The 12,497-nt window shown below is 48.1% G+C and overlaps 1 protein-coding gene across 1 annotated transcript; it reads left to right on the top strand.

Moving 5' to 3' along the window:
• Positions 1–2,369: 2,369 nt before the first annotated feature.
• Positions 2,370–3,311, top strand: LOC311514458 (olfactory receptor 52K2-like; the record flags this gene model as incomplete). Its single annotated transcript, XM_084617020.1, has 1 exon — positions 2,370–3,311. The coding sequence occupies one exon, from the start codon at positions 2,370–2,372 to the stop codon at positions 3,309–3,311; it is 942 nt and encodes a 313-aa protein (XP_084473146.1).
• Between the last annotated feature and the right edge of the window lie 9,186 nt (positions 3,312–12,497).

Below are 12,497 nucleotides of genomic sequence, written 5' to 3'. Positions count from 1 at the left end.
GTGGGCACTTTTTTTTATTGGTTTAATTCTGTCCCTAATCTTCTTAAACTAAACTGCAATAAGCCATTCTTAGTCTGAAAACAGAATGTCCACAAAGTCTTTTGCACCAATTTAACTGAAGGAGTTTAAATTACGCCCTATGTTAAACCAGTGCAACCCTGTGTATACCCGAGCCCCACAGTCTACTTTGTACCCAGTGTCCCCAGAAAACCCAGGCCAGGAGCTGGCGGACGTTCTCGTAGCATGCACAAAGCCAGTCGCAAGCTGCACTTAGATAATGGACAGAACTCTGCTCATGGCTCATTCATTACAGGCTGAGCTGTAAATGCCTGTGTGGTTAGTACTGACGGTGTGAGTAAAGTTACCAAAAGGGTTCCTTAGAGGAAGGCGGGCTACACCTGGAGGTGGAATTCCCAGCTTGGGGAGATGCACCCGCGCTAGCTCTGACCCAGCTCGCTCACTACAAATAGAAGTGTAGCTGCTACGGTGTGTGTAGTGGGGCAGGCCAGCCTCCCAAATACACAGCTAGGGGTTCTGATGGGCCTGAGCTTGTCCTCTCACATGACCACGGCTACCCTGCTGGGTTTAGCACGCTCACTTTATCAGAGCTGGGAGCAATGTCTCCAGCTGCTGTGTAGACAAACCCGCAGACACTAGATGGAGGAGTTAGAATATCACTGGGGGAGAAGTAGGCAAGCATGCCCTGCATTCCCATCATGAAATCATGTGGTACCAATCCTTTGGGCGCTTTGTGTGCAAAGCTCCCGCCAATGTCCATAGGACTCCTGGGCTCAGAGAGCTCCCAGGTCAGACCCCTGGTATGAACCTCCTGCATCCTTCCTCCAAAAGGCAGGGCTGTGAGAAAGGCCACATCTCTCCCAGGAATATGTGGGGCTCAGCCCGGCGTCTCCGAGCACCAGGGCCATCCTTAGGCATAGGCAGCATACACAGCTGTGTAGGGCACCCAAATATTTGGGTCTTAGTGTCTAATCTTCCCCCACCTTTTCCTATCCCTGTTCTGACCCTTCCTGCTGGCTCCCACCACAGCTGGCTGCTGCAGCCTGGTGAGTCTTCCTCTGGAGGGGATCTAGTACTTAAAAGTGAAAAAGCTTCCAGCCTGCCAGACCTGTTAGCTCAACATTGAAACTGTTAAAGAGCCATTCAAGTGGTAGTGAAGCCATTTGCCAACCCCCAGGTACATACTGTCAGTTTCTGAACAGGACCTTAGTTTAAAATTTCTTTTAAAATATTTCATTAGCGTGTTGCTGAAGATTATAAAATCATATCTCTAAAAAATCCTTGCATAGATTTTTAGATGCACAATCTGAGGATTCATCTTTAGCCTTAAATGCTTGAACCTTCAGACATATAGTTTTTTAAATAAATCCTTCAAAAGACCACCCTTACCTAAAATACACATGCCAGCCCAGGCTACCGTCAGGCATAGGGGCACCAGTTTAATAATACTGTATAGGGCCCCATAAATCCTAAGGACAGCCCTGCCCGACACTCTAAGACGGCAGCTTCTCCCTAGCTGTGAATGCTGCAAAAACAGACGTAGACACAACAGAATCAGTACGGTTGAATCATTTGCTCTTCTCATGTGAGTTTATTGCTGGAATTGATGTTGGCTTTACAGCTCCGGAGAAAGCTTTGGGGGAGCCAATCTACAATCCCCCACGCCATTCCAATAAGCTTCACCTCTGACTGACAGAGGCTGCCTCTACGGTCGGGGAGGGCAACTTCTTGGCCCACTCCTCTCCATCCTCTCTGCTGAGATTCCCCATTGTCTCACAAGAATCAGGGCTGAGCCATCCAAATCCTTTACCCACGTGAATGGTAATGCTCACATCACTTTCCCTCCCCTCCCCTGCTGCAGGTATTCAGGAGGCAGTGCACAATTAGGAAAAAAACATTCAAAACAGGTCTCTCTTTCAGCTGGCTGCAATGGGCCAGATCTCCAGCTGGTGTAAATGGGTATAACTGTAATGGCTCTCTGGTCATTTCTGACAGCTCAGGACTGAGCAGATGAGTCAATTTTCAGGCAGGATTTTCACAGACAGTTCATAGTGCATCTAATGAGAGGAGTGTAGAGAAAAAGAAACATTGATTTGAACTTCTACAGAGCCCTCAGTTACCACTAAAAGCCTCTGTAATGAGGGTAGAATGGCTGCAGTGCAGGAGCCAAGAATAGGCTATTTGTGACTCACTCTTCGTGTGCCATTAGCACAGGACACGTGAAGAACTAATGCTGAGAAAATGCCAACTTGTCATGTTCCCATCAGATGGTTAATGATTGTTTTAATGGTTAGTTACAGGGCCTGGAAGCAGCCATGCCATGGAACTGAACACACCCAACTGGCCCCACCATGGCAGCTTCCAACTGGACCATGCCCCACCCCTCCACCTTCATCCTCCTCGGCATCCCGGGGCTGGAGGCGGCGCATGTCTGGATCTCCATCCCCTTCTGCTCCGTCTACCTTCTGTCCCTCCTGGGGAATGGCCTCCTCCTGGCTGTTATCAAGACCGAGCCGAGCCTCCATGAGCCCATGTACCTTTTCCTTTCCATGCTGGCACTCGCCGACCTGGTCATCTCCACTACCACCCTGCCCAAAACCCTCTGCATTTTCTGGTTCAGGGACCACACAATTTACACCAACGGTTGCCTGGCCCAGATTTTTTTGATTCACTCAGTTACTTGCATGGAGTCCGGGTTTATGTTGGCCATGGCTTTTGATCGCTATGTCGCTATCTGTAACCCGCTGCGACACTCAGCCGTCCTGACCAATCGGGCTGTAGCAAAGATAGGGCTGGTCATTGTGATGAGGGGGGCTGTGTTACTGGTCCCACACCCATTGCTGCTGAAACGGCTCCGGTACTGCAAGACCAATGTCATTTCTCACACCTATTGTGAGTTCATGGCACTGGTGAAACTGGCCTGTGAGGACACAACAGTCATGAGTGCCTATAGTTTGGCCGTATCGTTTCTCGCCGGGGGATTAGATTTGATCCTCATTGTCCTGTCCTACATCCTGATTCTCCAGGCAGTCTTCAGACTCCCCTCCAAGGAGGCTCGGCGCAAGTCCCTTGGCACCTGCAGTGCCCACGTCTGCGCCATGCTGGTTTTTTACACCCCAGCGAGCTTTACCTACTTCTCCCACCGCTTTGGCCATGTGGAGCCCCACGTTCACATCCTCATCGCCAACATGTACTTGCTCTTCCCTCCCATGATGAACCCCATCATCTATGGGGTGAGAACCCCAGGTATCCGGCAGAGGGCGCTCCGCATCTTGGGCATCAAAATAGACTGAAGGCTCATGGGACAGGTCAGTGGCTGAGGAGCAAGTTCTGTGCAGGCGACATCAGGACCAGCAAGGCCTGTCATTCAGATGGCTCGGTCACTCCAGGCTGTAGAAACCCACTTCAGCTTTGCTGAGCAGCAGGGCTAATAAACACACTTGTCTGGGTCTGCACTCCAGCACGGCATCGACTTTGCCCTGCTCTAGTTCAGTGGTTCTCAAAGCCAGTCCACCGCTTGTTCAGGGAAAGCCTGTGCCGGGCCGAACTGGTTTGTTTACCTGCTGCATCCGCAGGTTTGGCTGATCGCAGCTCCCACTGGCTGCTCTAGAGCATTGTTTACACTCACCATTTCCACCCAGGCAAGCGAGATCAGAGCCTCATTGTGCAAGGTGCTCTGTGACATATAGCAAGAGACCATCCCCGCCCCATGGGCTTCAATCCAAACAGACCAACTATGGGTAAGGCAGGGTTGCGGTAACCCCACATCACAGGAGTGAGATGAGGACCAGGGAGCCCAAGGACTTGCCCAACATCACACAGGGAGTCCAAGACAGCCAGCAATTGCTTCAGGGCAGCAGCCAACCTCTCCTCATTGGAGGTGAGGAGAAATGGTCCCCTGGAGGCAGGTTACACCCAGCTGCCCCATGCAGGGGGTCTTGAACCTGATCTGGTCATTGTCAGACAGAGGAGATTGGACTAGACTGGACCCCAGCCTGAGCCAGTGAACCCAGATCTAAGCCCCGGTCCAGAGCCTTAACCACAAGGCCAGTCCCCCGATCTACCACATGGCAAACTCATACCCAGCTGAATATCCCTCCCCCCGTCACGCACCCTCTCATGCCCAGCCGGCTGCCCCACTCCCCCTCTCAGAATCTTTTACATGTTCCCAGGCCAGAAGGAACCTCTCTATCTCATCTGACCCCCCTGCCTATGGGTACTCAGAGAGGCCTGGGAAGGGGCAAGAGTGCTTTCACTACAGCAAAGCACTTTGGGAAGTCAACTATGACTGGGCCTTGGCAGAGGCTGTGATGTTGCACTCATTATGGTTTAATGAAAATATGCTAATGAGTGTGAATATAATGTAACTGGAATATGCTTCATGCAAAAGGTCTCTTGTAAGGAATCATTACAAAGCTTATAATCTACAGAGTGTGGTCATTCTATTTGTATAAATGTATCATAGAATCATAGAATATCAGGGTTGGAAGGGAACTCAGGAGGTCATCTAGTCCAACCCCCTGCTCAAAGCAGGACCAATCCCCAATTAAATCATCCCAGCCAGGGCTTTGTCAAGCCTGACCTTAAAAACTTCTAAGGAAGGAGATTCTACCACCTGCCTAGGTAACACATTCCAGTGTTTCACCACCCTCCTCGTGAAAAAGATTTTCCTAATATCCAACCTAAACCTCCCCCACTGCAACTTGAGACCATTACTCCTTGTCCTGTCCTCTTCTACCACTGAGAATAGTCTAGAACCATCCTCTTTGGAGCCACCTCTCAGGTAGTTGAAAGCAGCTATCAAATCCCCCCTCATTCTTCTCTTCCGCAGACTAAACAATCCCAGTTCCCTCAGCCTCTCCTCATAAGTCATGTGTTCCAGAACCCTAATCATTTTTGTTGCCCTTCGCTGGACTCTTTCCAATTTCTCCATATCCTTCTTGTAGTGTGGGGCCCAAAACTGGACACAGTACTCCAGATGAGGCCTCACCAATGTCGAATAGAGGGGGACGATCACGTCCCTCGATCTGCTCGCTATGCCCCTACTTATACATCCCAAAATGCCATTGGCCTTCTTGGCAACAAGGGCACACTGTTGACTCATATCCAGCTTCTTGTCCACTGTCACCCCTAGGTCTTTTTCTGCAGAATTGCTGCCTAGCCATTCGGTCCCTAGTCTGTAGCGGTGCATTGGGTTCTTCCGTCCTAAGTGCAGGATCCTGCACTTACCCTTATTGAACCTCATCAGATTTCTTTTCGCCCAATACTCCAATTTGTCTAGGTCCTTCTGTATCCTATCCCTGGCCTCCAGCATATCTACCACTCCTCCCAGTTTAGTATCATCCGCAAATTTGCTGAGAGTGCAATCCACACCATCCTCCAGATCATTTATGAAGATATTGAACAAAACCGGCCCCAGGACCGACCCCTGGGGCGCTCCACTTGACACCGGCTGCCAACTAGACATGGAGCCATTGATCACTACCCATTGAGCCCGACAATCTAGCCAACTTTCTACCCACCTTATAATGCATTCATCCAGCCCATACTTCTTTAACTTGCTGACAAGTATACGGTGGGAGACCGTGTCAAAAGCTTTGCTAAAGTCAAGAGACAATACATCCACTGCTTTCCCTTCATCCACAGAACCAGTAATCTCATCATAGAAGGCAATTAGATTAGTCAGGCATGACCTTCCTTTGGTGAATCCATTCTGACTGTTCCTGATCACTTTCCTCTCATGTAAGTGCTTCAGGATTGATTCCTTGAGGACCTGCTCCATGATTTTTCCGGGGACTGAGGTGAGGCTGATTGGCCTGTAGTTCCCAGGATCCTCCTTCTTCCCTTTTTTAAAGACTGGCACTACATTAGCCTTTTTCCAGTCATCTGGTACTTCCCCCGTTTGCCACGAGTTTTCAAAGATAATGGCCAATGGCTCTGCAATCACAGCCGCCAATTCCTTTAGCACTCTCGGATGCAACTCGTCTGCCCCATGGACTTGTGCACGTCCAGCTTTTCTAAATAGTCCCTAACCACCTCTTTCTCCACAGAGGGCTGGCCATCTACTCCCCATGTTGTGATGCCCAGCGCAGCAGTCTGGGAGCTGTCCTTGTTAGTGAAGACAGAGGCAAAAAAAGCATTGAGCACATTAACTTTTTCCACATCCTCTGTCACTAGGTTGCCTCCCTCATACAGTAAGGGGCCCACACTTTCCTTGGCTTTCTTCTTGTTGCCAACATACTTGAAGAAACCCTTCTTGTTACTCTTCACATCTCTTGCTAGCTGCAGCTCCAGGTGCGATTTGGCTCTCCTGATTTCATTCCTACATGCCCGAGCAATATTTTTATACTCTTCCCTGGTCATATGTCCAGCCTTCCACTTCTTCTAAGCTTCTTTTTTATGTTTAAGATCCGCTAGGATTTCACCGTTAAGCTAAGCTGGTCGCCTGCCATATTTACTCGTCATAGAAGGCAATTAGGTTAGTCAGGCATGACTTGCCCTTGGTGAATCCATGTTGACTGTTCCTGATTACCTTTCTCTCCTCCAAGTGCTTCAGAATTGATTCCTTGAGGACCTGCTCCATGATTTTTCCTGGGACTGAGGTGAGGCTGACTGGCCTGTAGTTCCTAGGATCCTCCTTCTTCCCTTTTTTAAAGATTGGCACTACATCAGCCTTTTTCCTGTCGTCCGGGACTTCCCCGATCACCATGAGTTTTCAAAGATAATGGTCAATGGCTCTACAATCACATCCACCAACTCATTTAGCACCTTCGGATGCAGTGCATCCGGCCCCATGGACTTGTGCTTGTCCAGCTTTTCTAACTAGTCCTGAACCACTTCTTTCTCCACAGAGGGCTGGTCACCTCCTCCCCATACTGTGCTGCCCAGTGCAGTAGTCTGGGAGCTGACCTTGTTCGTGAAGACAGAGGCAAAAAAAGCATTGGGTACATTAGCTTTTTCCACATCCTCTGGCACTAGGTTGCCACTCCAATTTAGTAAGGGGCCCACACTTTCCCTGTCCTTCTTCTTGTTCCTAACATACCTGAAGAAACTCTTCTTGTTCCCCTTCGCATCCCTTGTTAGCTGCAACTCCAGGTGTGATTTGGCCTTCCTGATTTCACTCCTGCATGCCCGAGCAATATTTTTATACTGCTCCCTGGTCATTTGTCCAATCTTCCACTTCTTGTAAGCTTCTTTTTTGTTTTTAAGATCAGCAAGGATTTCACTAAAAGAAAAGGAGTACTTGTGGCACCTTAGAGACTAACCAATTTATTAGAGCATAAGCTTTCGTGAGCTACAGCTCACTTCCTCATTTGCATATCGTGGAAACTGCAGCAGGCTTTATATATACACAGAGAATATGAAACAATACCTCCTCCCACCCCACTGTCCTGCTGGTAATAGCTTATCTAAAGTGATCATCAGGTGGGCCATTTCCAGCACAAATCCAGGTTTTCTCACCCTCCACCCCCCCACACAAATTCACTCTCCTGCTGGTGATAGCCCATCCAAAGTGACAACTCTTTACACAATGTGCATGACAATCAAGTTGGGCTATTTCCTGCACAAATCCAGGTTTTCTCACATCCCCCCCCCCACCCCCATACACACACAAACTCACTCTCCTGCTGGTAATAGCTCATCCAAACTATTACCAGCAGGAGAGTGAGTTTGTGTGTGTATGGGGGTGGGGGGGGGGATGTGAGAAAACCTGGATTTGTGCAGGAAATAGCCCAACTTGATTGTCATGCACATTGTGTAAAGAGTTGTCACTTTGGATGGGCTATCACCAGCAGGAGAGTGAATTTGTGTGGGGGGGTGGAGGGTGAGAAAACCTGGATTTGTGCTGGAAATGGCCCACCTGATGATCACTTTAGATAAGCTATTACCAGCAGGACAGTGGGGTGGGAGGAGGTATTGTTTCATATTCTCTGTGTATATATAAAGCCTGCTGCAGTTTCCACGATATGCATCTGAGGAAGTGAGCTGTAGCTCACGAAAGCTTATGCTCTAATAAATTGGTTAGTCTCTAAGGTGACACAAGTACTCCTTTTCTTTTTGCGAATACAGACTAACACGGCTGTTACTCTGAAACCTGTCATTATGAAAGGATTTCACTGTTAAGCCAAGCTGGTCACCTGCCATATTTACTATTCTTTCTACACATCGGGATGGTTTGTTCCTGCAACCTCAATAAGGATTCTTTAAAATACAGCCAGGTCTCCTGGGCTCCTTTCCCCCTCATGTTATTCTCCCAGGAGATCCTGCCCATCAGTTCCCTGAGGGAGTCAAAGTCTGCTTTTCTGAAGTCCAGGGTCCGTATTCTCCTGCTCTCCTTTCTACCCTGTGTCATGATCCTGAACTCTACCATCTTGTGGTCACTTCCTCCCAGGTTCCCATCCACTTTTGCTTCCCCTACTAGTTCTTCCCAATTTGTGAGCAGTAGGTCAAGATGAACTCTGCCCCTAGTTCGTTCCTCCAGCACTTGCACCAGGAAATTGTCCCCTACACTTTCCAAAAACTTTCTGGATTGTTTGTGCAGTGCTATATTGCTCTCCGAGCAGATGTCAGAGTGATTGAAGTCTCCCATGAGAACCAGGGCCTGTGATCTAGTAACTTCCGTGAGTTGCCGGAAGAAAGACTTGTCCACCTCATCCCCCTGGTCCGGAGGTCTGTAGCAGACTCCCACCACGACATCATCCTTATTGCTCATGCTTCTAGACTTAATCCAGAGACACTCAGGTTTGTCTGCAGTTTCATACTGGAGCTCTGAGCAGTCGTACTGCTCCCTTACGTACAGTGCAACTCCCCCACCTTTTCTGCCCTGCCTGTCCTTCCTGAACAGTTTATATACATCCATGACAGTACTCCAGGCATGTGAGTTATCCCACCAAGTCTCTGTTATTCCAATCACATCCTTATTCCTTGAATGTGCCAGGACTTCCAGTTCTCCCTGCTTGTTTCCCAGGCTTCTTGCATTTGTTTATAGGCACTTGAGATAACTTACTGTTTGTCCTGCTTTCTTAGTATGAGGCAGGAGCCCTTCCTTTTCGCGCTCTCCTGCTCATGCTTCCTCCTGGTATCCCACATCCCCACTTACCTCAGGGATTTGGTCTCCTTCCCCCAGTGAAGCTAGTTTAAAGCCCTCCTTTCAAGGTTCCTTCCCCACTCTGAACTCTAGGGTACAGATGTGGGGACCTGCATGAAAACCTCCCAAGCTTACTTTTACCAGCTTAGGTTAAAACTTCCCAAAGGTACAAAATTATTTTACCCTTGGATTTCCACTGCCACCACCAAACTTTATCTGGGTTTACTGGGAAATGTGGTTTGGACACATCTTTCCCCCCAAAATCCTCCCAACCCTTGCACCCCACTTCCTGGGGAAGGTTTGGTAAAAATCCTCACCAATTTGCATAGGTGACCACAGACCCAAACCCTTGGATTTTAGAACAATGAAAAAGCATTGAGTTTCCTTACAAGAAGACTTTTAATAGAAGTAAAGGAATCATCTCTGTAAAATCAGGATGGTAGATACCTTACAGGGTAAATAAATTCAAAACATAGAGAATCCCTCTAGGCAAAACCTTAAGTTACAAAAAAGACACAAAGACAGGGATAGTCATTCTATTCAGCACAGTTCTTTTCTCAGCCATTTAAAGAAATCATAATCTAACACATACCTAGCTAGATTACTTACTAAATTCTAAGACTCCGTTCCTGTTCTGTCTCCGGCAAAAGCATCATACAGACAGACACAGACCCTCTGTTTTTCTCCCTCCTCCCAGCTTTTGAAAGTATCTTGTCTCCTCATTGGTCATTTTGGTCAGGAGCCAGTGAGGTTACCTTTAGCTTCTTAACCCTTTACAGGTGAGAGGATTTTTCCTCTGGCCAGGAGGGATTTTAAAGGGGTTTACCCTTCCCTTTATATTTATGACACCTCCTCACTAGGTTAGCCAGCCTGCTTGCTAAGATGCCCTTCCCTCTGTTCATTAGGTGGACCCCATCTCTGTCTAGCACTCCTCCTTCTTGGAACACCATCCCATGGTCAAAGAGTCCAAATCCTTCTCTCTGACTCCACCTGCTTATCCATTCGTTGACTTCTATGATTCGACCGTCTCTACCCAGGCCTTTTCCTTCCATGGTGAGGATGGACAAGAACATCACTTTTGCCTTGATCTCCTTTATTTTCTTCCCAGAGCCACATAGTCTTCAGTGATCCGCTTAAGGTCATTCTTGGTGGTATCATTGGTGCCCATGTGGAGAAGCAGGAAGGGGTAGTGATCCGAGGGCTTGATGAGTCTCGGCAGTCTCTCCGTCACATCGTGAATCCTAGCTCCTAGCAAGCAGCAGTCTTCTTGGTTTTCTCAATCTGGGTGGCAGATAGATGACTCAGTCCCCCTAAGGAGAGAATCCCCGACCACCACCACCCGCCTCCTTCTCTTGGGAGTGGTGGTCGTGGAACCCCTATCTCTAGGACATTGCATCTCATGCCTTCCAATCGGTGGATTCTCCTTCTCTTCCCTTCCCTCAGATGTATCATCTAGTCTACTCTCCACATTAGTACTTGTGGAGAGAACATGAAAATGGTTGCTTACCTGTATCTGTGCTGCTGGTATATGGATACTCCGCTTTCTTCTGGAGGTCACATGATGCCAAATTTCTTCACCGTCCTCCTGTCCCCACTGTGCAGCCTGCTCTGAATCTTCAGAACATTGTGTCCATAGAAGCATATCCCAACATCTGTCCAAGAAATCTTCATTTTTTCTTATGCAATGCAGGGTCGATACTTGTTTCTCCAGACCTTGAACCTTCTCTTCCAATATGGAGACCAGCTTGCACTTTGTACAGACAAAGTCACTTCTGTCCTGTGGAAGAAAGACAAACATGGCACATCCAGTGCAGTCCACAACAGCTGAACACTCCCCATCCATATTACCGTCCTTGTACGAGCTTCCTCAGGAGTTGTAGTAACTACTCAGAGAAGCCGGCAAGATGTAAGCCTCATTGGCCTCTCCCCAGGTGAAATCCCAGGCAATCTCCCTCTGTTAGCTGCTCTGCTGTTGACTGCTCAGCTGGTTCACAGCTGACTGGCTTTTTACAACAGTCAGGCCCACTCAAGGCTCACCTGGAACAAAGCACTCCCAATTCACACTTTTCAAACAACCAATCAATCACACATTCAAACTGTCAAACTGTCCCCAAAACAGACACTCAGATACTCACCAACACAGTCTCCCTAATGCAGCCCTTAGCGTACCTCCTCTCAGGCAGATCCCAGGCAAGCTCCCTCTGTTAACCTCTCTGCTAACACATGGAAGCTTATCTGGAACTACAGGGGACGCGTTGCCAGGGGCTGAAGCTGAACAGTGAAGCTGACTGTAACATACATGTTGAATGACAGTTTTCATCACTCCATCTGGAAGCTATTTAGCGAGGTTGCTGAGCAGTGTTATCCCCATGTCATTGATTGACTGAGTCACACAATGAGATGGTGGCAAAACAGACAATAGGAACTGGAAGTCCTGACCCCCCACCACCATTGCTCTGGCCATGAACTGGCATTGATCTTCTGTGTTGTGTTCGATGCTGTGAGGCTATTTGTGTGTCGTGATCAGTGGAGTTGCCGTCCTTCTTAAACAGGAGGAATTTATTAAAGAAAGAGCCAAAAACTACAGCCACAAAAACAGGTTTTCACACAGCTCAATCTTCAGCCTTGTCCTGCTTATTTACTAGAGACCACACACTGCCTGGAACTCTACACAGTGCATAGAGGCCAGTGATGTTCTGCAAGGAACCCAATTAGTGCAGCATGTGACTCAAGATACTGATTACATCCTTTTGGTAGCAGAACATGAGAAGTAATAAAAAATAATTGTCATTTAATGCATGCAGAGGCTGTGCTCAAGGTCACCCAGTGAATCTGTTGCAGAGCTGGGATGCTTCACTCCCAGCTCACTGGTCTTTGCTGATGCTTTATCTCTTTATGCTTTATCAGTTAACTGACTTGGGCCAAATCCTCAGCTGGTGTAAGTGGTTGCCGCCCCACTGAAGTCAGGGGAGATCCCCTCACTGGAGACATCTTGATAGACTTATGTGTAGTGCTGGGAAGGAGCTGGTGGTCGTGGTATATATATTTACCAATCACATATGGAAGAATATGAGAGATGTCCTGGAGGTCAAATTTAGGCTGCTAGGTAATGGTTGAGGTGCAGGAGCTCTATGGAATGCTTCCATGTCCATGCACAGGGCCAGTTAGACAAGTACAAATTCAAGGTCTCAATGTGTGGATGAGAAAATGGTGTAGAAAGGAGGGGTTTAGATTTGTTAGGAACTGGGGAAACCCTTTTGGAAAGGAGGACCCTATACAGGAAGGATGCGCTCCACCTAAACCAGCATGGAACTAGATTGCTGGTACTTAAAATTAACAAGGTCATAGAGCGGTTTTTAGATTAAGGCCTGGAGGAAAGCCGAGAGGTAGG

This window comes from Lepidochelys olivacea (genome assembly GCF_965140295.1).
Source record: "Lepidochelys olivacea isolate rLepOli2 genome assembly, chromosome: 1".
NCBI classification, from domain to species: domain Eukaryota; kingdom Metazoa; phylum Chordata; order Testudines; family Cheloniidae; genus Lepidochelys; species Lepidochelys olivacea.
The sequence above is the reverse complement of the archived record's forward strand: the minus strand, read 5'-3'. Positions and strand labels throughout refer to the sequence as shown.